This window comes from Mobula hypostoma, chromosome 5 (assembly GCF_963921235.1).
Source record: "Mobula hypostoma chromosome 5, sMobHyp1.1, whole genome shotgun sequence".
NCBI classification, from domain to species: Eukaryota; Metazoa; Chordata; class Chondrichthyes; order Myliobatiformes; family Myliobatidae; genus Mobula; species Mobula hypostoma.
Genome location: NC_086101.1, coordinates 12462418 through 12484159, shown reverse-complemented (window position 1 = coordinate 12484159; position 21742 = coordinate 12462418). Strand labels below are relative to the sequence as shown.

At 48.2% G+C, this 21742-nt stretch overlaps 1 protein-coding gene, 3 non-coding genes and 1 pseudogene across 4 annotated transcripts; 4 read left to right on the top strand and 1 right to left on the bottom strand.

The window, feature by feature from the left end:
* The first annotated feature begins 9042 nt into the window (after positions 1 to 9042).
* Positions 9043 to 9201, top strand: LOC134347392 (U1 spliceosomal RNA). Its single transcript, XR_010018146.1, has one exon. It is a non-coding gene; the product is annotated as a U1 spliceosomal RNA (small nuclear RNA).
* Positions 9202 to 11694: 2493 nt separating this feature from the next.
* LOC134347409 (U1 spliceosomal RNA) lies at positions 11695 to 11858 on the top strand. Its single transcript, XR_010018151.1, has one exon. It is a non-coding gene; the product is annotated as a U1 spliceosomal RNA (small nuclear RNA).
* A 1015-nt stretch (positions 11859 to 12873) lies between these two features.
* LOC134347401 (U2 spliceosomal RNA) lies at positions 12874 to 13005 on the top strand (annotated as a pseudogene).
* Positions 13006 to 16926: 3921 nt separating this feature from the next.
* LOC134347383 (U1 spliceosomal RNA) lies at positions 16927 to 17093 on the top strand. Its single transcript, XR_010018139.1, has one exon. It is a non-coding gene; the product is annotated as a U1 spliceosomal RNA (small nuclear RNA).
* Positions 17094 to 19253: 2160 nt separating this feature from the next.
* On the bottom strand, positions 19254 to 21176 carry LOC134346596 (heat shock cognate 71 kDa protein-like). Its single transcript, XM_063048035.1, is given in 1 exon segment — positions 19254 to 21176. A coding segment is annotated over 1 exon segment (1923 nt).
* Between the last annotated feature and the right edge of the window lie 566 nt (positions 21177 to 21742).

The window sequence follows — 21742 nt, the reverse complement described above, 5'->3', positions numbered from 1 at the left end:
GATCCCACCAGCCAGGCCAAGCTCTTTTCTCACGGCTGCCATCAGATAGAAGGTACAGATGCCTCAGGACTCAATGCCACCAGGTTCAGGAACAGTTACTACCCCTCAACCATCAGGCTCCTGAACAAAAGAGGATAACTGCACTCATCTATGAGATGTTCCCACAACCTATTATCTCACTTTAAGGACTCTTTATCTTGTTATTTCATGCTCTCATTATTTATTGCAAAAGATAAATAGATATATAGATTTGTATTTGCACAGTTTGCTGTCTTGTATGCTCCACTTGATCTTTCATTGATCCTGCTTACAGTTACGATTTTATAGATTTGCTGAGTATCTCGGGGTGTCTATGTGGTGACTTGTATGTACTCTGATAATAAATCTTACTTTGAACGTTCAAATGCACCACCCTCTCAGACAACAAGTTTCTAGATTCCAACCACCCTCTGGGGGATGAAGTTCACTCTCAGGCCCCATTAACCCTCGTTCCTAAACTCTGGTTTATACTCGGCTGTCCACTGGGTAAACAATGACCCTGTCCACACTACCTGGGCCGCTCTCTCCCATTTATGATCACCATTACCCTCCCAAAGAAAACAGATCTAACCTGACCCGTCACTGGATTTCTCTCAGTTGTCGGGAGATGGAGGCAAAACCCAACAGCTTGAAAATTAAAGAGAAGCACTTATAGAAGAGGTTAAGAGATTTCCTCCGAATGGAGGAGGAACAAGTGGCTGAGGAACTGGTGTAGGGGGCAGGGTTTCAGATTTCAGGATCATTGGGACCTCTTCTAGGGCAGGTGGGACCTGTACAAGAGAGACGGGTTACACTTGAACTACAGGGGGACCAATATCCTTTCAGGGAGGTTTCTTAGTGCTATTGGGGAGGCTTTAAACTAGATTGGCAGGGGAATGGGAACCAGAGTGCCAGAGCTGACAGTGTGGCTGGGGTGAAAATAAATGATGTTGAAAGTTTAAGTAAATCCGTTGATAGAAAGATTGTGAGTGGTGGTTTAAATCTTCTGAGGTGTATATATTTCAATGCTAGGAGTATTGTGGGGAAGGCGGATGAGTTGAGGGCGTGGATTGACACGTGGAATTATGATGTTATAGCAATTAGTGAAACTTGGCTACAGGAGGGGCAGGACTGGCAGCCTAATATTCCAGGGTTCCGATGTTTCAGATGTGATCGAGGCAGAGGAATGAAAGGTGGGGGAGTAGCATTGCTTGTTAGGGAAAATATTACAGCAGTGCTCAGGCAGGACAGATTAGAGGGCTTGTCTACTGAGTCCTTATGGGTGGAGCTGAGAAACAGGAAAGGTATGGCCACATTAGTGGGATTGTATTACAGACCACCCAATAGTCAACGAGACTTGGAAGAGCAAATCTGCAGAGAGTTAGCAGGCAACTGCAGGAAACATAAAGTTGTGGTGGTAGGGGATTTTAATTTTCCATACATTGATTGGGACTCCCATACTGTTAGGGGTCCAGATGGTTTAGAGTTTGTAAAATGTGTTCAGGAAAGTTTTCTAAATCAATATATAGAGGGACCAACTAGAGGGGATGCAATATTGGATCTCCTGTTAGGAAACGAGTTGGGGCAAGTGACGGAAGTCTGTGTAGGGGAGCACTTTGGTTCCAGTGATCATAACACCATTAGTTTCAATTTGATCATGGAGAAGGATAGATCTGGTCCTAAGGTTGAGGTTCTGAACTGGAAGAAGGCCAAATTTGAAGAAATGAGAAAGGATCTAAAAAGCGTGGATTGGGACAGGTTGTTCCCTGGCAAAGATGTGATTGGTAGGTGGGAAGCCTTCAAAGGGGAAATTTTGAGAGTGCAGAGTTTGTATGTTTCTGTCAGGATTAAAGGCAAATTGAATAGGAATAAGGAAACTTGGTTCTCAAGGGATATTGCAACTCTGATAAAGAAGGAGAGGGAGTTGTATGAAATGTATAGGAAACAGGGAGTAAATCAGGTGCTTGAGGAGTATAAGAAGTGCAAGAAAATACTTAAGAAAGTAATCAGGAGGGCTAAAAGAAGACATGAGGTTGCCTTGGCAGTCAAAGTGAAGGATAATCCAAAGAGCTTTTACAAGTATATTAAGAGCAAAGGGATTGTAAGGGATAAAATTGGTCCTCTTGAAGATCAGAGTGGTCGGCTATGTGCGGAACCAAGGGAAATGGGGGAGATCTTAAATAGGTTTTTTGCGTCTGTATTTACTAAGGAAACTGGCATGAAGTCTATGGAATTAAGGGAAACAAGTAGTGAGACCATGGAAACTGTACAGATTGAAAAGGAGGAGGTGCTTGCTGTCTTGAGGAAAATTAAAGTGGATAAATCCTCAGGACCTGACAGAGTGTTCCCTCGGACCTTGAAGGAGACTAGTGTTGAAATTGCGGGGGCCCTGGCAGAAATATTTAAAATGTCACTGTCTACGGGTGAGGTGCCACTGGATTGGAGAGTGGCTCATGTTGTTCCGTTGTTTAAAAACGATCGAAAAGTAATCCGGGAAATTATAGGCCGGTGAGTTTAACGTCGATTGTAGGTAAGTTATTGGAGGGAGTACTAAGAGACAGAATCTACAAGCATTTGGATAGACAGGGACTTATTAGGGAGAGTCAACATAACTTTGTGCGTGGTAGGTCATGTTTGAGCAATCTATTGGAGTTTCTTGAGGAGGTTACTAGGAAAGTGGATGAAGGGAAGGCAGTGGATATTGCCTACATGGATTTCAGTAAGGCCTTTGACAAGGTCCCGCATGGGAGGTTAGTTAGGAAAATTCAGTCGCTAGGTATACATGGAGAGGTGGTAAATTGGATTAGACATTGGCTCAATGGAAGAAGCCAAAGAGTGGTAGTAGAGAATTGCTTCTCTGAGTGGAGGCCTGTGACTAGTGGTGTGCCACAGGGATCAGTGCTGGGTCCATTGTTATTCGTCATCTATATCAATGATCTGGATGATAATGTGGTAAATTGGATCAGCAAATTTGCTGATGATACAAAGATTGGAGGTGTAGTAGACAGTGAGGAAGGTTTTCAGAGCCTGCAGAGGGACTTGGACCAGCTGGAAAAATGGGCTGAAAAATGGCAGATGGAGTTTAATACAGACAAGTGTAAGGTATTGCACGTTGGAAGGACAAACCAAGGTAGAACATACAAGGTAAATGGTAAGGCACTGGGGAGTGCAGTAGAGCAGAGGGATCTGGGAATACAGATACAAAATTCCCTAAAAGTGTCGTCACAGGTAGATAGGGTCGTAAAGAGAGCTTTTGGTACATTGGCCTTTATTAATCAAAGTACTGAGTATAAGAGCTGGAATGTTATGATGAGGTTGTATAAGGCATTGGTGAGGCCGAATCTGGAGTATTGTGTTCAGTTTTGGTCACCAAATTACAGGAAGGATATAAATAAGGTTGAAAGAGTGCAGAGAAGGTTTACAGGGATGTTGCCAGGACTTGAGAAACTCAGTTACAGAGAAAGGTTGAATAGGTTAGGACTTCATTCCCTGGAGCGTAGAAGAATGAGGGGTGATTTGATAGAGGTATATAAAATTATGATGGGTATAGATAGAGTGAATGCAAGCAGGCTTTTTCCACTGAGGCAAGGGGAGAAAAAAACCAGAGGACATGGGTTAAGGGTGAGGGGGGAAAGGTTTAAAGGGAACATTAGTGGGGGCTTCTTCACACAGAGAGTGGTGGGAGTATGGTATGAGCTGCCAGACGAGGTGGTAAATGTGGGTTCTTTTTTAACATTTAAGAGTAAATTGGACAGATACATGGATGGGAGGGGTATGGAGGGATATGGTCCGTGTGCAGGTCAGTGGGACTAGGCAGAAAATGGTTTGGCACAGCCAAGAAGGGCCAAAAGGCCTGTTTCTGTGCTGTGGTTTCTATGGTAAATATCAAATACTTGCATTTTTATGATGAGGGAGTTAGTTTAAAGGAGATTTTCTTTCACACAGAGGCTGGTGGTTTTCCCCGGAACGAGCTGCTTGTCGTGGTGGTGGAAGCAGATCCGGTGCAGTTTAAGACAGTTTTAAATAACAACATTACCGGGTATGAAGAGATAGGGATCGTGTACAGGGAGAAGGGATTTAATTTAATTTGGCATAACATTTTGTACACAGACATCCCACCTCACCCGGAAGTTCCGGGAATCTCCCGCATATTGATTGCGGCTCCCTGACACCCAGAAATTATACACAATATCCCGGAAATCGGTTTTTTTGAGAGGGAGAGGGAGTGTTGCAAGGACGTGGCTGGGGACAAACGCAAGTACAGGACACAGATGCTGAGGCAGAGTCGTTAGGCGTAGCACCACTGCGAACGGGGAGCCGATATCCAGGAGACGATGCAAAGCTTTGAACTAACAGTTCTCAGGAATAGGAAACAAGGTTTACTCTCACAAGGCTTGACTAACGAACTAGTGGCTTCTTGCTGTGGTCACAGGGTTTTTATCCTGCCGTTTCTGATGGGAAGCAGGTGCGTGTAGTTAGTGGAACCTGGGAATGATTGGAATCTAAATGAGGTGATTGAGGCCCAATTCTTGAGGCAAATGGCAAGGTAGGGGTTTGCCAGAAGGGACCATGACAGGCAGAGGGAGAGCGAGCATCCTGATTGGTCTCCTCGTGCTAAAAGTGGTCCCCAACCACCGAGGAAACGATATGATTTGGTGATATGAGTCAGCTGCACCTTCCCTCATTCCCTGTCACACCCACGGTTGAACTTGAATGCATGCGAGGTCATTACCCACGCGTCATCCATGTCAGCGTGGGAAGAAGATCAATGATGGTGGGCTGAAAAGTTGCAATGATTTTATGTGTTCATACGAGGAAAATATGCGCTGTGTGTTTCGTATCAAACTGTTGCTTAAAATATTATGATGCTATTGACTTATAAGTGACTTATAATTGACTTATCACTATATTCATGTGACGAAAATATGTGCTGTGTGTTTAATATTAAATTCGTTAGATAAACCCTTTTAGAAACAAAATTGAGTGGATTAGCCACTTATAAGTGACCTATAGTCGTGATTAACGCACACCTACCCCACCCCACACCTCCCCCGCCCCCGTCAACAAGAATATTGTTAATATTAAACTAGTCCGCGGTGCAAAAAAGGTTGGGGACCCCTGCTAAGTAGACCTATCAGTTTTCTCCGTGGGTGGGCTTTACAGTCGACCTCAAAAACAATGACAGTGTTGCTCGCTGCACTGTTTGCAAGAGTGACTTTTCTATTGTCCATGGGGGGTTAAAATGTAAAAGACAAGTTGAGGTGAGTTTAACAGGTGTCATTCGTTCATTAGCATAGCTGACATTATTTAAACTAACTGGCTGGCTTCTAAGGAGCTACTCTCTTGATGTCCTACGTGATGAGTCCAAGCTCTCTATAGACTTGCTTAAAATTGTAATGGAATAAACATGATAATATAAGTACATAAATTAATGTCACATTTCTGCATGTACCCAACTTGGTTTACAGACTACACAAAATCACTAAACGAAGTATTACATACACCCTTGGAGGTCGACCGTGGGGGGGAAATTAGGGGTTGCAGGGGGCGCAGGGGTGGCGCTAAAGTGGTGCTAGCTGGGGCTATAGCCCCAGCAGAAATTGCAATAGCACCACCAAGAAATTAACTGCAGCTACTTTGCTTTCTCTGTATAGTTTTGAATACAGCTTGTTTCTCCAGTCGATCTAGTGAAACAGCGCCCCCAATTACTATAGCAACCACACAGCAATGAAGTTATAAACTCTGTCAGATCCACTCTACACTTCTGCTTATTCGTTCGTTGTCAATGTCTTGCCATTGCTGTCCTCAGATCAGTTAAGCTGATCTAAGATCACTTAAGGTGACGTCACTCACTCTCACTCATGCGAGAGATTGATAGTATACATCTAGGCACAGATCCATGGTCTCACGAGACTAACGGATGCCCCACACACACACATTGTGATTTTACAAGCCTGGCACGTGCATTATTTTGGCTGTCGTGAAAAATGGATCAATTTTTAGTGAGAAAACGACCTCATCCAGAGGAATCAGTGGTGTCTCAGCCTGAGCCTGTCTTAATTGAAAGTGACATGCAGAAAGAAGTAAGTGGGGATGAGGACGACAGCAGTTCATCGAAGGAGTATGAGGGCGAAGTAGAGGAACAAGAAATGGAGCAGGATTCGGAAGAAGATGTGGATGAAGCTGCTCTTAGTACTAGTGGGAATACTGTTAGCGATGTTAGCCAGCAGCCTGAGGAAGGATCCTGTGGGCTAGCATTGAAAAAGTACCCTTCGCTGCATGCAACAGTTTGGCAATCAGCAAAAGAGTTTTATTTGTAGCTGGTTTGACCTGTGCTCCTGGCTGGAATATTCAATCACAGAAGATGCTACATTCTGCTTCGCATGCAGGCATTTCCTGTGTGGAGGACATGGGTTCCATTCTGAGTCTACCTTCACTGTCACCGGTTACCGCAACTGGCGGAAAGCTACAACAGCTCTCAAAACCCACCACGTAAGTGCAGCTCATAAGTTTGCTATGGAGGCACGGGCCGAATTCAGATTGAGAAAACAAGACGGTTCAAGATTGGGAAATATGCTTGATAAGGGACATGCAAAGATTGTCCAAGAAAATTGTGAGTATATGAGAGCAGTGGTTGTGTCTCTACGCTATACTGCGTGCCAAGGCATTGCCCAGCGAGGACACCGGGAGAATGATGGATCTGGCAATAGGGGAAACTTTGCTGAGTTTCTCAGTGTAATTGGGAAGTTTGATAAGACTGTAGCTAAAAAAAATAGAGGACAATCCTGGAATGCAAAATCCACCCATCATGATATCCAAAATGAAATTATGGGTATTATGGCAGATATGGTCAGACGTCAAATAAGTGCAGAAATCAAGGAGGCTGGATATTTTGCCATCATGGTGGATGAAAGTAAAGTCTTGAGTAAAAAGGAGCAAATATCAGTGGTGGTGCGGTATTTGAATAATGAAACAGTGCTTGAAGAATTCTTGCACTTCACTCCAGCAGAAAAGTTGGGTGCAGAGTCGCTTCTTAAAAGCATTGAACAGACACTCGCCCAGTGTGTTATTGATAAGAACGCCTACATAGGTCAGTGTTATGACAGTGATGTGCGGGTGCAATAATGGGGTACAAGAGAGGTTCAGGAAAGAGGTCCCGCAGGCATTATATATACACTGCCATGCTCACAGACTCAAGGGCCCGGTGGGGAAGGACCACAGTATAGGTTTCTCCACCCGTGGGAGTGGGAGGGGTCGGAGGGCGGGGAGTATACCCCTCAACAATGATATGCTAAGCTGAACTACTGGAGTGCCACGTGGGTGGCTATAAATACGGATATGTACTGACTATAATGGAAACATATGTAAAGGATGAAAAGTTATTGAATGGTTTATTGTATATATTTATTTTTGAATAAAGTATATTTTGAAATTAAAAAAAACGGGTGGGAAACAGACAGCTTCCCCATCAGGTCTGGAGTCAGGCAGGGCTGTCCCCTCTTCCCTGTCTTGTTTGTGTGTTGTATAGATCCCTTTGCCGAGGCCATCAGGAGGGATGAGGGCATAGGAGGGGTGACGCTGCCAGGCAGTGGAGGGACCCAAGTGAAAACCTCCCTGTACATGGACGACGTCACCGTCTTCTGCTCTGATCCGAGGTCAGTTCGCAGGTTGATTGGCATCTGCGAACAGTTCAAGCTAGTGTCGGGGGCCAGGGTCAACCGCACGAAGAGCGAAGCCATGCTCTTCGGCAACTGGCACGACCGATCTAGCGTCCCCTTCACCATCAGGTCTGACCACATGAAGGTGTTGGGGATCTGGTTCGGAGGGGCTGAGGCGTGCAACAAGAACTGGCGGGAGCGGACTTCCAAGGTGAAACAGAAACTGGGACTGTGGGGATGGCGCTCCCTGTCGATAACGGGCAAGAACCTGGTCATCAGGTGTGAGGTGCTCTCAAGGCTGCTGTACTCGGCGCAGGTCTGGCCCGTACCCTGCTCCTACAGCTTGCAAATCACCCGAGCTGTCTTCAGATTCGTCTGGGGATCCAAGATGGAGCGGGTGAGACGGACCGTCATGCACAAAGTCCCTGGACAACGGAGCAAGAACGTCCCCAATGTCACCCTCACCCTGATGACCAGCTTCGTGTGTGGCTGCATCAGGCTGTGCGTAGATCCCAGATACGTTGGCACAAAGTACTACTATGTGCCCATGTTTTACCTGTCGCCCTGGCTACGAAGGATGGGTCTGGCCCCTTTACCGCGCAACACCCCTGTCAGCTGGTCGTTGCCTCCTTACCTGTCCTTCGTAGAAAAATTCTTCAAGGTCAACGCATTTGACCACAGGGCCATTAGACAGTGGTCGGCACGTAATGTCCTGCAGGCACTGCAGGAGCAGGACGTAATGGACACAGTGGGGTGATTCCCTGAGCAGACCGTCCAGTTCATCTGGCAAAATGCCTCATCGCCAGATCTCACCAACAGGCACAAAGACCTCGCCTGGCTGGCGATGAGAGGGGCCCTCCCAGTCAGATCCCTCCTGTACGCCCGGAACGGTTCCTCCACACCCCGTTGCCCACGGGAGGACTGTAATGGGGTGGAGTCGGGGGCTCACCTCTTTGCACACTCTGGGTTCGCGAAGAAGGTGTGGAAGAGAATGGAAGGGACAGTACTAGGATTCATGCCCAGCAGCTGCGTTACCGAGGACTCCGTGATCTACGGGCTGTTCCCGGGGACGCACACGGAGACTAAAATCCGGTGCTGCTGGCAGATCATCAATTCAGTGAAAGACGTGCTTTGGTCGGCCCAAAACTTGGTGGTTTACCAGCAGATGGAGATGTCCGTAATTTGATTGTTAATAAGTCTTAATCTTGACCAAGGGTTGAGAGTAAATGCATGGTTTATTGTAAACATCTTTCATTTGTAAATGAACAGAGAGTCAACGCATAATTTTTATTGTTAATAACTTTATTGAATAAGGACTCACAGTCAACGAATGTTTTTTTCTTTATGTAATTAACTTTATTTTGTAACACTTCTGAATAAAGTATTTTTGGGAAAAAAAAGCTTCTCCCAGGACAAGGCTATCCCATTGCACTTCAGGTGTGCTGACGCCTGCGATGTCCCCAAATGCGGGATACTCGACTGCAAAATTTGTGGTAGTGGGGGACTGCGTTTGCGCTCTCCCCTGATTTCTAATCTAAAGACAGAGATTCCCCCGTTAGAGTTTTCTGCAAGCCGTGTGCAGTCTTCCCGTACTGAGTGCGTGTATTGACGACCGACAGTTCACTTCGTACCTCTCGCTGCTTCCAGAACTACTCCCTTATAAGTTTACAAAAATGCAGCATCTCCAAGTTTGCGGATGACACGAAGCTGTGTGGCAGTGTTAGCTGTGAGGAGGATGCTGGGAGGACGCAGGGTGACTTGGATAGGTTAGGTGAGTGGGCAAATTCATGGCAGTTGCAATTTAATGTGGATAAATGTGAAGTTATCCACTTTGGTGGCAAAAACAGGAAAACAGATCTGAATGGTGGTCGATTAGGAAAAGGGGAGGTGCAACGAGACCTGGGTGTCATTTTACACAAGTCATTGAAAGTGGGCATGCAGGTACAGCAGGCGGTGAAAAAGGCGAATGGTATGCTGGCATTTATAGCAAGAGGATTCGTGTACAGGAGCAGAGAGGTACTACTGCAGTTGTACAAGGCCTTGGTGAGACCACACTTGGAGTATTGTGTGCAGTTTTGGTCCCCTAATCTGAGGAAAGACATCCTTGCCATAGAGGGAGTACAAAGAAGGTTCACCAGATTGATTCCTGGGATGGCAGGACTTTCATATGATGAAAGACTGGATGAACTAGGCTTATACTTGTTGGAATTTAGAAGATTGAGGGGGGATCTGATTGAAACATATAAAATCCTAAAGAGATTGGACAGGCTAGATGCAGGAAGATTGTTCTCGATGTTGGGGAAGTCCAGAACGAGGGGTCACAGTTTGAGGATAAAGGGGAAGCCTTTTAGGACCAAGATTAGGAAAAACTTCTTCACACGGAGAGTGGTGAATCTGTGGAATTCTCTGCCACAGGAAACAGTTGAGGCCAGTTCATTGGCTATATTTAAGAGGGAGTTTGATATGGCCCTTGTGGCTAAAGGGATCAGGGGGTATGGAGGGAAGGCTGGTGCAGAGTTCTGAGTTGGATGATCAGCCATGATCATACTGAATGGCGGTGCAGGCTCAAAGGGCCGAATGGCCTACTCCTGCACCTATTTTCTATGTTTCTATCCACACCACCACCTATCTTAGTATCATCTGCATATTTACGAATCCAATTTACCACCCCATCATCCAAATCATTAATATATATTACAAACAAAATTGGACCCAATACAGATCCCTGAGGCATACTGCTACACACCGTCCTCCAATCTGACACACAGTTATCCACCACTACTCTCTGGCATCTCCCATCTAGCCACTGTTGAATCCATTTTACTACTTCCATATTAATGCATAATGATTGAACCTTCCTAACTAACCTTCCATGTGGAACCTTCTCAAAGGCGTTACTGAAGTCCATATAGACAACATCCACCGTTTTACCCTCGTCAACTTTCTTAGTAACCTCATCAAAAAATCCAGTAAGATTTGTCAAACATGACCTTCCACGCACAAATCCATGTTGACTGTTCCTAATCAGACCCTGTCTATCCAGAAAATTATATATAACCATCTCTGAGAATGCTTTCCATCAATTTACCCACACTGACGTCAAACTCACAGGCCGATAATTGCCAGGTTTACTCTTAGAACCGTTTTTAAACAATGGAACCACATGAGCAATATGCCAATCCTCCGGCACCATCTCCGTTTCTAATGACATTTGAAATATTTCTGTCAGAGCCCCTGCTATTTCTACACTAACTTCCCTCAAGGTCCCAGGGAATATCTTGTCCGGATCCAGAGTCTTATCCACTTTTATATTCCTTAAAAGTGCCAGTACTTCCTCTTCTCTAATTGTCATACATTCCATAACTACCCTTCTTGTTTCCTTTACCTTACACAATTCAATGTCCTCGTGGTGGTGGAAGCAGATCCGGTGCAGTTTAAGAGCGTTTTAAATAAGAACATGACCGGGTATGAAGAAATAAGGATCGTGTGGAGGTAGAAGGGATTTAATTTTATTCGGCAGAACGTTGTGCACAGGCATTTTCAGCCAAAAAACCTGCTCGTGTGCTGTCCTGTGTTCACTCTCCCTTCATAAATGAAAAGCTGACCCCCCCCCAGCAACATCCTGGCTAATCTCGCCTGCACCCTTTTCAGCGCAATCCCGGTCTGCGGGGCCGGGGACGGGGCCGCCTGTTCATTCACCCTGTGGGCCTCAGGCAGCTCCCTGCATTTCCTCAAGGAAAACACTGACACCGTGCGGTCGGGTTCGGCAACGACCAGTCGCTGAAAACCAATCGTGGCGCACATTTCCTTTTTTAGAAAACATGCAGATTAAGGTCTGGGATTTCTCCCCAGTAAACTACAGCAGCTAATCAAATAATCTAGATTTGCGGCATTTGTGGTAACGGTAGTCTAGGAGGAGCACGTGGAATAGTAGGAAATAGATCTTTAACAGATTTGTTCGCCTGAATATTGAGGGGTGTGGGTTAAGCATGCATGCGGATGGCAGAGAAAGAAAAGCATACTTACCTGGCAGGGGAGAGACCGTGATCATTAAGGCGGTTCTCCCAGGACGAGGCTATCCCATTGCACTTCGGGTGTGCTGACGCCTGCGATGTCCCCAAATGCGGGATACTCGACTGCAAAATTTGTGGTAGTGGGGGACTGCGTTCGCGCTCTCCCCTGATTTCAATCTAAAAACAGAGAATCCCCCGTTAGAATTTTCTGTAAGTCCTGTGCAGTCGCAGTCTTCCAGTACTGAGTGCGTGTATTGACGACCGACGGTTCACTTCGTATGTCTCGCTGCTTCCAGAACCACTCCCTTATAAGGTTACTGAAATGCTGGGGGCCCTGCTGAAGGGTCTCGGCGGCTACTTACCTTTTCCCATCCCTTTTTTCCAAACAAAATACACTTGATAAAATTATTTATGACAAACCATTCAATAACTCTGAATTCATGACTATTTCATTCTGTAGTTTTAAAATTTTAGTCACTCACGTGGCACTCTGCTCGTTCATCTTCTATAACACAACCGTAGTTGAGGGGTATATTCCGCGCCACCCAACCACTCCCACTCGCAGGGGAGAAGAACCCGAAAGAAACATTCAGCGGATATTTTTTCCAACTTTCAGACCCAAGGCGATATTTCCTCCCTTAATATCTACATCCAGGAATCATAATCTCAATTTAAAAACTCCTTCGGGACAGAGTTGAAACCTCGAGATCAAGGGTCCGTCTAATCCGAAACGTCGACTGTCCATTTCCCTCTGCAGATGCTGACTTCAGCTGACACTTAAAGTATGTTGGTGCTGATCACAGCATCTTTTGTCCCTTGGAGTATTTTTTTCCACCCCGTATTCAATCCTCCATGTTCTATTGTAGAGGGCAGAGGAAGTTCACTATTTAAGGGAGACAGTTTTAAATACCACAGGCGCCAATCAACATGGCGTTGATGCAGGAATATCTCACTGTGGTAAAATAGTTTAACTTGGTCCTCAGGCCAAGAGATAAAGTCCATGAGCAGGATACTTGTTGCCAGTGGATTGGATGAGTTTCTGCTGTTGGTCCACTGTTCACTTTCCAACATAGATACTGTTTGACTTTCAAGGAGGTGGTACAGGAGCCAGAAGACACACACCCAACTTTTCAGGAACAACTTCTTCCTCCCTGCCATCAGAATTTTGACCTCAAGCCCACTTTCTCGCTTCTCGGCCTTTTGGCTAAGATCAAGTGTAGTATCTGTTCTTATCAGACCAGAAGGCGGAGGAGAAGAGTTCGTGATGACGCAGGGGTGGATCCTAATGCTGATTGGCCTCCAATCTAACACCCCATACCAGCGACGACTGCAGTGAGGAAGATGGCAGCAGCGAGCAGTGCATCGGCTCGAGGCCCGGGTATCACGAACACTGTCAGGCTGACAGTGCGAGACCGGAACGGGGGCACCGGCTTCACCCAAGAGACCTTCATCTGGAAGGTCTTGATGGAATGCTGCGGATTTACGCTCGACGACATCTACTGCGTCCAGGACTTCGCAGGTTTCTTCGATGTCACTTTCCGGCAGGCTGCAGGGTGGCAGAAGCTGTACCAGCAGCTTCAGCTGAAGGGGACAGAGGCGCCGCTGTCGCTGCTGAAAGCACAGGCCCTCTTTGCAACGGCTACTCAACAGGAACGGACAATCACGGTACATGTGTTCAACCCGCACGTGCCAGTGGTGGATGTCCTTACATTCCTCACTTGGTATGTGCAGAGCGTAGGAACACCAGCGGACGTTAAGGACGGACTGGGAATCTGGACCAGCAAAAGACAGGTCAAGGTGAAGCTGAGGTTGGACTCCAACGGCGGCGTCATCCACCCCCCCTCCGTCTTCGCCATCGGAGAGAACCGAGGGTACATGGTGTACACGGGGCAACCTAGGGTGTGTCGAAACTGCGACAAGGCAGGGCACATCGCAGCCCAGTGCAGGGTGGTGATGTGCAAGAACTGTAAAACCGAGGGCCACTTGACCAAAGACTGCACGCAGGCCAAGTCCTGCAACCTTTGCGGACAGGCTGGCCACCTGTACAGGGCCTGCCCGAGGCGTGGGGGCACCTACGCACAGGCGACCAGGGGAGGTGCTGGCCCTGAAAGGGCCCAGGCAGTTCTGGACGTACCCGCCAGCTCTGCAGACGAGGCACCCGACAGGATGGACGATGAAACCAGGGAGGAAGGTGCAAGCACCCCAAGACCTGCCACCCCACTGCAGACCCTCCAGGACCAGGCAAACGACGAGCAGGAGTCCATGGAGGAGGGGAGAGCTGAGGTGGAAATGGAATGGAAGGTCGTGAAACGCAAAAAGACCCAAAAGGCGACAGCCAAGCGACAGAAGGCAGAGCAACGCAAGAAAAGGGCAGGGAACCACACAGCCTCTGGTACCCTGTCCTCTTCAGAGGAGGAAGGAGTTGGGGGGGGGGCAGCAGCCCCAGCGGAAGAAGCGGCTGGCAGAACAGGTGGAGAGGAGGAGAGAGGAGGGAGGAAGTCTGTTGGCCACCCCCGAAGTACAGGAGGCGGAGAGCAGCAGACACACAGAGCTCCGGGAATCCGGGAGCAGAGCCACGGCTGGCACCCAGCAGCCGGAAGGGAAAGCAGCCCAGGAAGTCAACAACCCCCCGGGCCCAGAACCAGAACTGCCACACCTGGGGGAGTACTACCAGCAGTACCTGAGCCCACAGGAGGTGGAAAACTTCACAAAGGCGGTGGGAATGAAGGCTCAGGATGGCAAGGGTGAGGACGGAGAGCAGCCAAAATAAAGGACTTGCAATGATGGCAGACCTTAAATTGGCATGCTTGAACGTGCGAAGTTTGAAGACTACTGGACGATGCGTCAGCACGCTCCAATACCTGGACACTGTAAAGTCCGACGTGACCTTCCTCCAGGAGTGCGGACTACCACACCTCCGGAACTACCGGAGGTGGTCACGATGGTGGAAAAAAGGTTTGTCTGTGTGGTCGGGGGGCAACAGAATCCACAGCCTCCCGCAACTTCCTGTCGTCTATCACGCAGGTCTTAGACGACGGCAAGCGGGAGAGTCTGGATCAGCCACTGACCCTGGACGAGCTGACAGGCTCCATCCATTCCTTTGGGTCGGGTAAGACTCCCGTAAGCGACGGCTTACCGGCTGAGTTGTACTCGGCTCTGTGGAACTGGATGGCCCCAGACCTGCTGGAAGTGTACAACGCTATGCTTCTGGTGGGTAGCATGTCTGAGTCCATGAGGAAGGGCATCATCACCCTCATCTACAAGCAGAAGGGGGAAAGGGAGGACATTATAAATTGGAGACCCATCTCTCTCCTGAATGTGGATTACAAGATCGCCAACAGGGTCAGGTCTGCTCTGGGGCAGGTGATTCACCCAGACCAAACCTGTGCTGTACCGGGCAGGGGGGTGGACGGCTGCCTGGTCAGCTTGGACCAGGAGAAAGCCTTCGACAGGATATCGCACACGTACGTGGCGGACGTGCTCTCCAAAATGGGATTTGGGGAGGGAATCCGGAATTGGATTAGACTGCTCTACACAGACATCCGTAGTGCAGTCCAGGTCAACGGGTGGGAAACAGACAGCTTCCCCATCAGGTCTGGAGTCAGGCAGGGCTGAACCCTCTCCCCTGTCTTGTTTGTCTGCTGCATTGAATCCTTTGCCGAAGCCATCAGGAGGGATGAGGGCATAAGAGGGGTGACGCTGCCAGGCAGTGGAGGGACCCAAGTGAAAACCTCCCTGTACATGTTCGACGTCACTGTCTTCTGCTCTGATCCGAGGTCAGTTCGCAGGTTGATTGGCACCTGCGAACAGTTCGAGCTAGCGTTGGGGGCCAGGGTCAACCGCACGAAGAGCGAAGCCATGCTCTTTGGCAACTGGCCCGACCGATCCAGCGTCCCCTTCACCATCAGGTCTGACCACATGAAGGTGTTGGAGATCTGGTTCGGAGGGGCTGAGGCGTGCAACAAGAACTGGCGGGAGCGGACTGCCAAGGTGAAACAGAAACTGGGACTGTGGGGAGGGCGCTCCCTGTCGATAAAGGGCAAGAACCTGGTCATCAGGTGTGAGGTGCTCTCAGGGCTGCTGTACTTGGTGCAGGTCTGGCCCGTCCCCGGCTCCTACAGCTCGGAAATCACCCGGACTGTCTTCAGATTCGTCTGGGGATCCAAGATGGAGCAGGTGAGACGGACCGCCATGCACAAGTCCCTGGACAACGGGGGCAAGAACATCCCCAATGTTGCCCTCACCCTGATGGCCAGCTTCGTGTGTGGCTGCATCAGGTTGTGTGTAGAACCCAGGTATGTGGGCACCACTATGTGCCCAGGTTCTACCTGTCGCCCTGGCTACGAAGGATGGGTCTGGCTCCACTCCCGCACAACGCCCCAGTCAGCTGGTCGTTGCTGGCCTACCTGTCCTACGTAGCAAAGTTCTTCCAGGAGAACGCCTTTGACCACACGGCCATCAGGCCATGGTCAGCACGCAATGTCCTGCAGGCACTGCAGGAGAAGGACGTGATGGACACAGTGGGGTGATTCCCTGAGCAGACCGTCCAGTTCATCTGGCAAAATGCCACATCGCCAGATCTCACCAACAGGCACCAGGACCTCGCCTGGCTGGCGGTGAAAGGGGCCCTCCCAGTCAGATCCCTCCTGTACGCCCGGAATGTCGTCTCCGCACCCCACTGCCCACGGGAGGACTGCAGTGAGGAGAAATCTATGACCCACCTCTTTGCACATTGCCAGTTCGCAAAGTGGGTGTGGAGGAAGATGGACGGGCTAGTGTCACGTTTTATCCCCAGCAGCGGCGTAACAGAGGACTCTCTGATCTACGGGCTGTTCCCGGGGATGCACACGGAGACCAACATCCGGTGCTGCTGGCAGATCATCAACTCGGTGAAAGACGCTCTTTGGTCGGCCTGAAACTTGATGATCTACCAGCACATGGAGATGTCCGTGGGAGAATGCTGCCGACTGGCACATTCTCGGCTGCAGGAGTACGTGCTGAGGGACGCACTGAAACTTGGTGCAGCCACCACAAGGGCCCGGTGGGGAAGGATCACAGTATAGGTTTCTCCACCCGTGGGAGTGGGAGGGGTCGGAGGGCGGGGAGTATACCCCTCAACAATGATATGGTAAGCTGAATTACTGGAGTGCCACGTGGGTGGCTATAAATACGGATATGTACTGACTATAATGGAAACGTATGTAAAGGATGAAAAGTTATTGAATGGCTTATTGTATATATTTACTTTTGAATAAAGTATATTTTGAAATTAAAAAAAAGGTTCTCCCAGGACGAGGCTATCCCATTGCACTTCGGGTGTGCTGACGCCTGCGATGTCCCCAAATGCGGGATACTCGACTGCAAAATTTGCGGTAGTGGGGGACTGCGTTCGCGCTCTCCCCTGATTTCTAATCTGAAGACAGAGATTCCCCTGTTAGAGTTTCCTGCAAGTCGTGTGCAGTCTTCCAGTACTGAGTGCGTGTATTGACGACCGACGGTTCACTTCGTACGTCTCGCTGCTTCCAGACCTACTCCCTTATAAGGTTACAAAACTGCTGGGGGCCCTGCTGAAGGGTCTCGGCGGCTACTTACCTTTTCCCATCCGTTGCTTCCAAACAAAATACACCTGTTAAAATTATTTACGACAAACCATTCAATAACTCTGAATTCATGCCTATTTCATTCTGTACAGTTTTAAAATTTTAGTCACTCATGTGGCACTCTGCTAGTTCATCTTGTATAACACAACCGTAGTTGAGGGGTATATTCCGCGCCACCCAACCACTCCCACTCGCAGGGGAGAAGAACCCTAAAGAAACATTCATCGGACATTTTTTCCAACTTTCAGACCCAAGGCGATATTTCCTCCCTTAATATCTTCATCCAGCAGTCATAATCTCAAGATAAAAACTCGTTCGGGACAGAGGTAAAAACTCGAGATCAAGGTTCTGTCTAATCCAAAACGTCAACTGTCCATTTCCCTCTGCAGATGATGACTTCAGCCAACACTTAAGGTATGTTGGTGCCAATCACAGCATCTTTTGTCCCTTGGAGTATTTTTTCCACCCCGTATTCAATCCTCCATGTTCTATTGTAGAGGGCAGAGGAAGTTCACTATTTAAGGGAGACAGTTTTAAATACCACAGGTGCCAATCAACGCGGCGTTAATGCAGGAATATCTCACTGTGGTAGAATACTTCCCCTTGGTCCTCAGGGCAAGAGATAAAGTCCATGAGCAGGATACTTGTTGCCAGTGGATTTGATGAGCCTGCTGTTGGTCCACTGTTCATTTCCCAACATAGATACTGCCTGACTTTCAAGGGAGAGGTACAGGAGCCAGAAGACCCACACCCAACTTTTCAGGAACAACTTCTTCCTCTCTGCCATCAGAATTCTGAATGGACAATAACCTCAAGCCCACTACCTCACAATATTCTGCCGCCATTCTGCAATAATTATTTCATTTATTTTATATGTATTCCTTATCGTATTTTATACAAAATTGCAATGTTCTGCTGCCACAAAACAAAAAAATCACAACATATATCAGTGGTATTAAATTGTGTGCATGTGTTGTGTGTGTCCAGTGTTGGCGGTATCACTCCAGTGCCTTGAAGACCTGCTGCAGATTGTCCTTGGCTGAAAAAGTTCCTTTACATCCTGATACTGTATGATACGACGTTGGTGATAAACAGAAACGCCATCAGCTGTGCGGAGGACAGCTGGGGAAAGGCTCTTCCACCCAGCTTGTCCAAGCCCCACAACAGCATCCTCCCGGCTAGTCCCAGTTGCCCACAACCTGTCAATCACCTCCCCTCCAGGTACCTGTACAAACACACACCTCAAAACTCAGCCTGCTGCCAATACCAACCATTGTTCCCAGCATATGGGATTCCCTCCCAAGGCAGCGAATTAAGCTGTTTTTGGTGACAATGCAGGAGCTACTGACGAAGGGCAACATCACTAGATCTGTCAACTTTGGGGACTGGTCACCTTGTTGAAGAACCAAAAGCCTTCTGGTAAAGTAATGCCAAACTGCACCTGTGAGAGTGGGGAAGTGTTGACAAAAGAGATCCAGAAAGAAGGTGTGCTGGAAATTAGAAGGAAGATATCCCTGGAAAAGGGAGGAAGAGGAGGGAACATTTATCGAGATACAGTGATACTTTAACACCCATAAATTGTTGACTTTATGTTTTTGAAAACAAAATGGCAAGTTTTCTTTCTCTGATGATGAAATATAATTACACCCAATTTTTAAGAAATTAAAAGATTTATTAAAAACATGTTACAAGATACCTAAAACTGTACAAAGTTTACATTCCAAAACAGATGACATATAAATAAAATTAAAAAAACCCAATACAGAAAAACTGATCAAAGGAATTGAATAGACCTAGTTAGTAGTGTTTACCATTAGTATATCACAGCCAGATTCAGGACATTGACATGACCCCGTGGTGTTACAGTGAAGACTATTCCCAAGTGCCAACATCAGCATCAGACCCACTGAAGTGTCTAGACAGCTCAAACCATGCAAGACCCAGACAGTCACATTTACAGTTCTTTAATCCACCTCCTCAATAGTTGGTCCGGCAGAACTGGCATTCCCAGCCTGTGCCCTGCATGATTCCCCTGTGGCTGCTCCTTGGTACAGTTTGGCAATGATGGGATTGCAGAGTTTTTCCAGCTCTTTCTGCTTGTGCTCAAATTCCTCCTTCTCTGCCATCTGATTCTTCCCCAGCCAGGATATTGTCTCATTGCACAGGTCAATGACTTTCCTCTTGTCCTCAGCACTGATCTTTCTGGACATCTTCTCATCCTCCACAGAGCCTTTCATGTTGAAGGCATAGGACTCCAGGGAGTTCTTGGCTGCAATCTTCTGCCGCTGCATTTCATCCTCATTCTTGTACTTCTCTGCATCTTGCACCATCCTGTCAATTTCCTCCTTACTCAGCCTGCCCTTGTCGTTGGTGATGGTGATCTTGTTTATTCTCCCGGTGGTCTTGTCAACAGCAGAGACATTCAGGATGCCATTGGCGTCAATATCGAAGGTCACCTCAATCTGGGGTACGCCACGAGGAGCGGGAGGGATGCCACTCAACTCAAACTTGCCCAGAAGATTGTTGCCCTTGACCATGGCTCTCTCGCCTTCAAATACCTCAATAAGGACCCCAGGCTAGTTATCAGAGTAGGAGCTGAAGATTTGGGTCTGCTTGGTGGGGATGGTTGTGTTACGCTTGATAAGGGTGGTCATGACTCCACCTGCCGTCTCCAGCCCCAATGACAGAGCAGCAACATCCAGGAGTAGCAGATCCTGAACATTCTCTGACTTGTCGCCCATCAGAATGGCCGCCTGGACAGCTGCCCCATAGGCCACGGCCTCATCGGGGTTGATGCTCTTCTTCAGCTCCTTACCGTTGAAGAAATCTTGCAGCAGCTTCTGGATCTTGGGGATTCGGGTGGAGTCTCCGACCAGGACAATTTCATGGATCTGGGGTTTGTCCAGCTTGGCATCTCTCAGGGCTTTCTCCACTGGCTCCAGAGTGCCCCTGAACAGGTCAGAGTTCAGCTCCTCAAAGCGAGCCCTGGTGATTGAGGTGTAGAAATCAACTCCCTCAAACAGAGAGTCAGTCTCAATACTGGCTTGGGTGCCGGAAGACAGCGTTCTCTTTGCTCTTTCACAGGCCGTCCGCAGCCTCCTCACCGCTCTCTTGTTCTGGCTGATGTCTTTCTTGTATTTCCGCTTGAACTCCTCAATGAAGTGATTGACCATGTGGTTGTCAAAGTCCTGTCCTCCCAGGTGGGTATCTCCAGCTGTTGATTTCACTTCAAAGATACCGTCATCGATGGAGAGAATGGACACATCGAAGGTGCCACCACCCAGGTCAAAGATGAGAACATTACGCTCCCCTTTGCCTTTCTTGTCCAGACCATAGGCAATGGCAGCTGCTGTTGGCTCATTGATGACACGCAGGACATTGAGACCAGCTATCACACCAGCATCTTTGGTTGCCTGGCATTGGGAGTCATTGAAGTAAGCAGGAACGGTGATGACAGCGTTGGTGACATTGTAGCCAAGGTAAGCCTCAGCAAATTTCTTCATCTTGGTCAGCACCTTGGAGGAGATTTCCTCTGGGTAAAAGGTCTTGTTCTCCCCCTTGTACTCCACCTTCACCTTTGGCTTCCCCACATCACTCACCACCTGGAAGGGCCAGTGCTTCATGTCGGACTGCACCGTCGGGTCATCAGACCTCCTCCCAATAAGCCGCTTGGCATTAAAGATGGTATTGGTGGAGTTCATTGCCACCTGGTTCTTGGCTGCATCACCGATGAGCCTCTCGGTGTCGTTGAAGGCCACATAGCTGGGGGTGGTGCGGTTGCCCTGGTCATTGGCGATGATCTCCACCTTGCCATGCTGGAAGACACCAACACAGGAGTAGGTGGTGCCCAGGTCGATACCGATGGCTGTCCCCGTTGATGCAGACATCTGTGTATCTGACGAAAGCTCCAACGTTTTTTATTGAAATACCAGAAGGAATTCCTTGCTTCTCCAAGCAGATCGTTACTGCCTGGTCCGCTGCTCCGCCCCTTAATGTAGTCCCAGCGCAGCGGTCTGGGCGGTGCTTTGTTCTTGAGGGACGACCCTGTAAACCAATGAAAACGCCAGCGAGTGACTCACCGCCGAAGGTTGGAGAAGGTTCCGAGGCGGCGGCCAATGACAGCGCTGCTAGTCCGAGACTTGCCGGGGCTTCGCGAATATTCTGGTAATAGCGAGGATGATCTGGAGCAGTCAGGGAGGTTCTGGCTGAAAACCAAGTCATTCGGGAACCCTTTGAAACACTTGTTAAACTATACGAAACCAGCAATTTCTTCCAAAAGTTCCCTACACACAAGAAAAAATCTGAAGCACCTTCTGGGGAGAGAATTCTCTGGCTTTAAGGGACGAAACCAGCAAACAAGGAACGACAGCTCTGGGTCATATCAGCAGGGCGAAATTAGTAACGGAGCACTTAAAGGAAGTAGAGAACTGAAAGTCAGAGTTTGTGACATTCA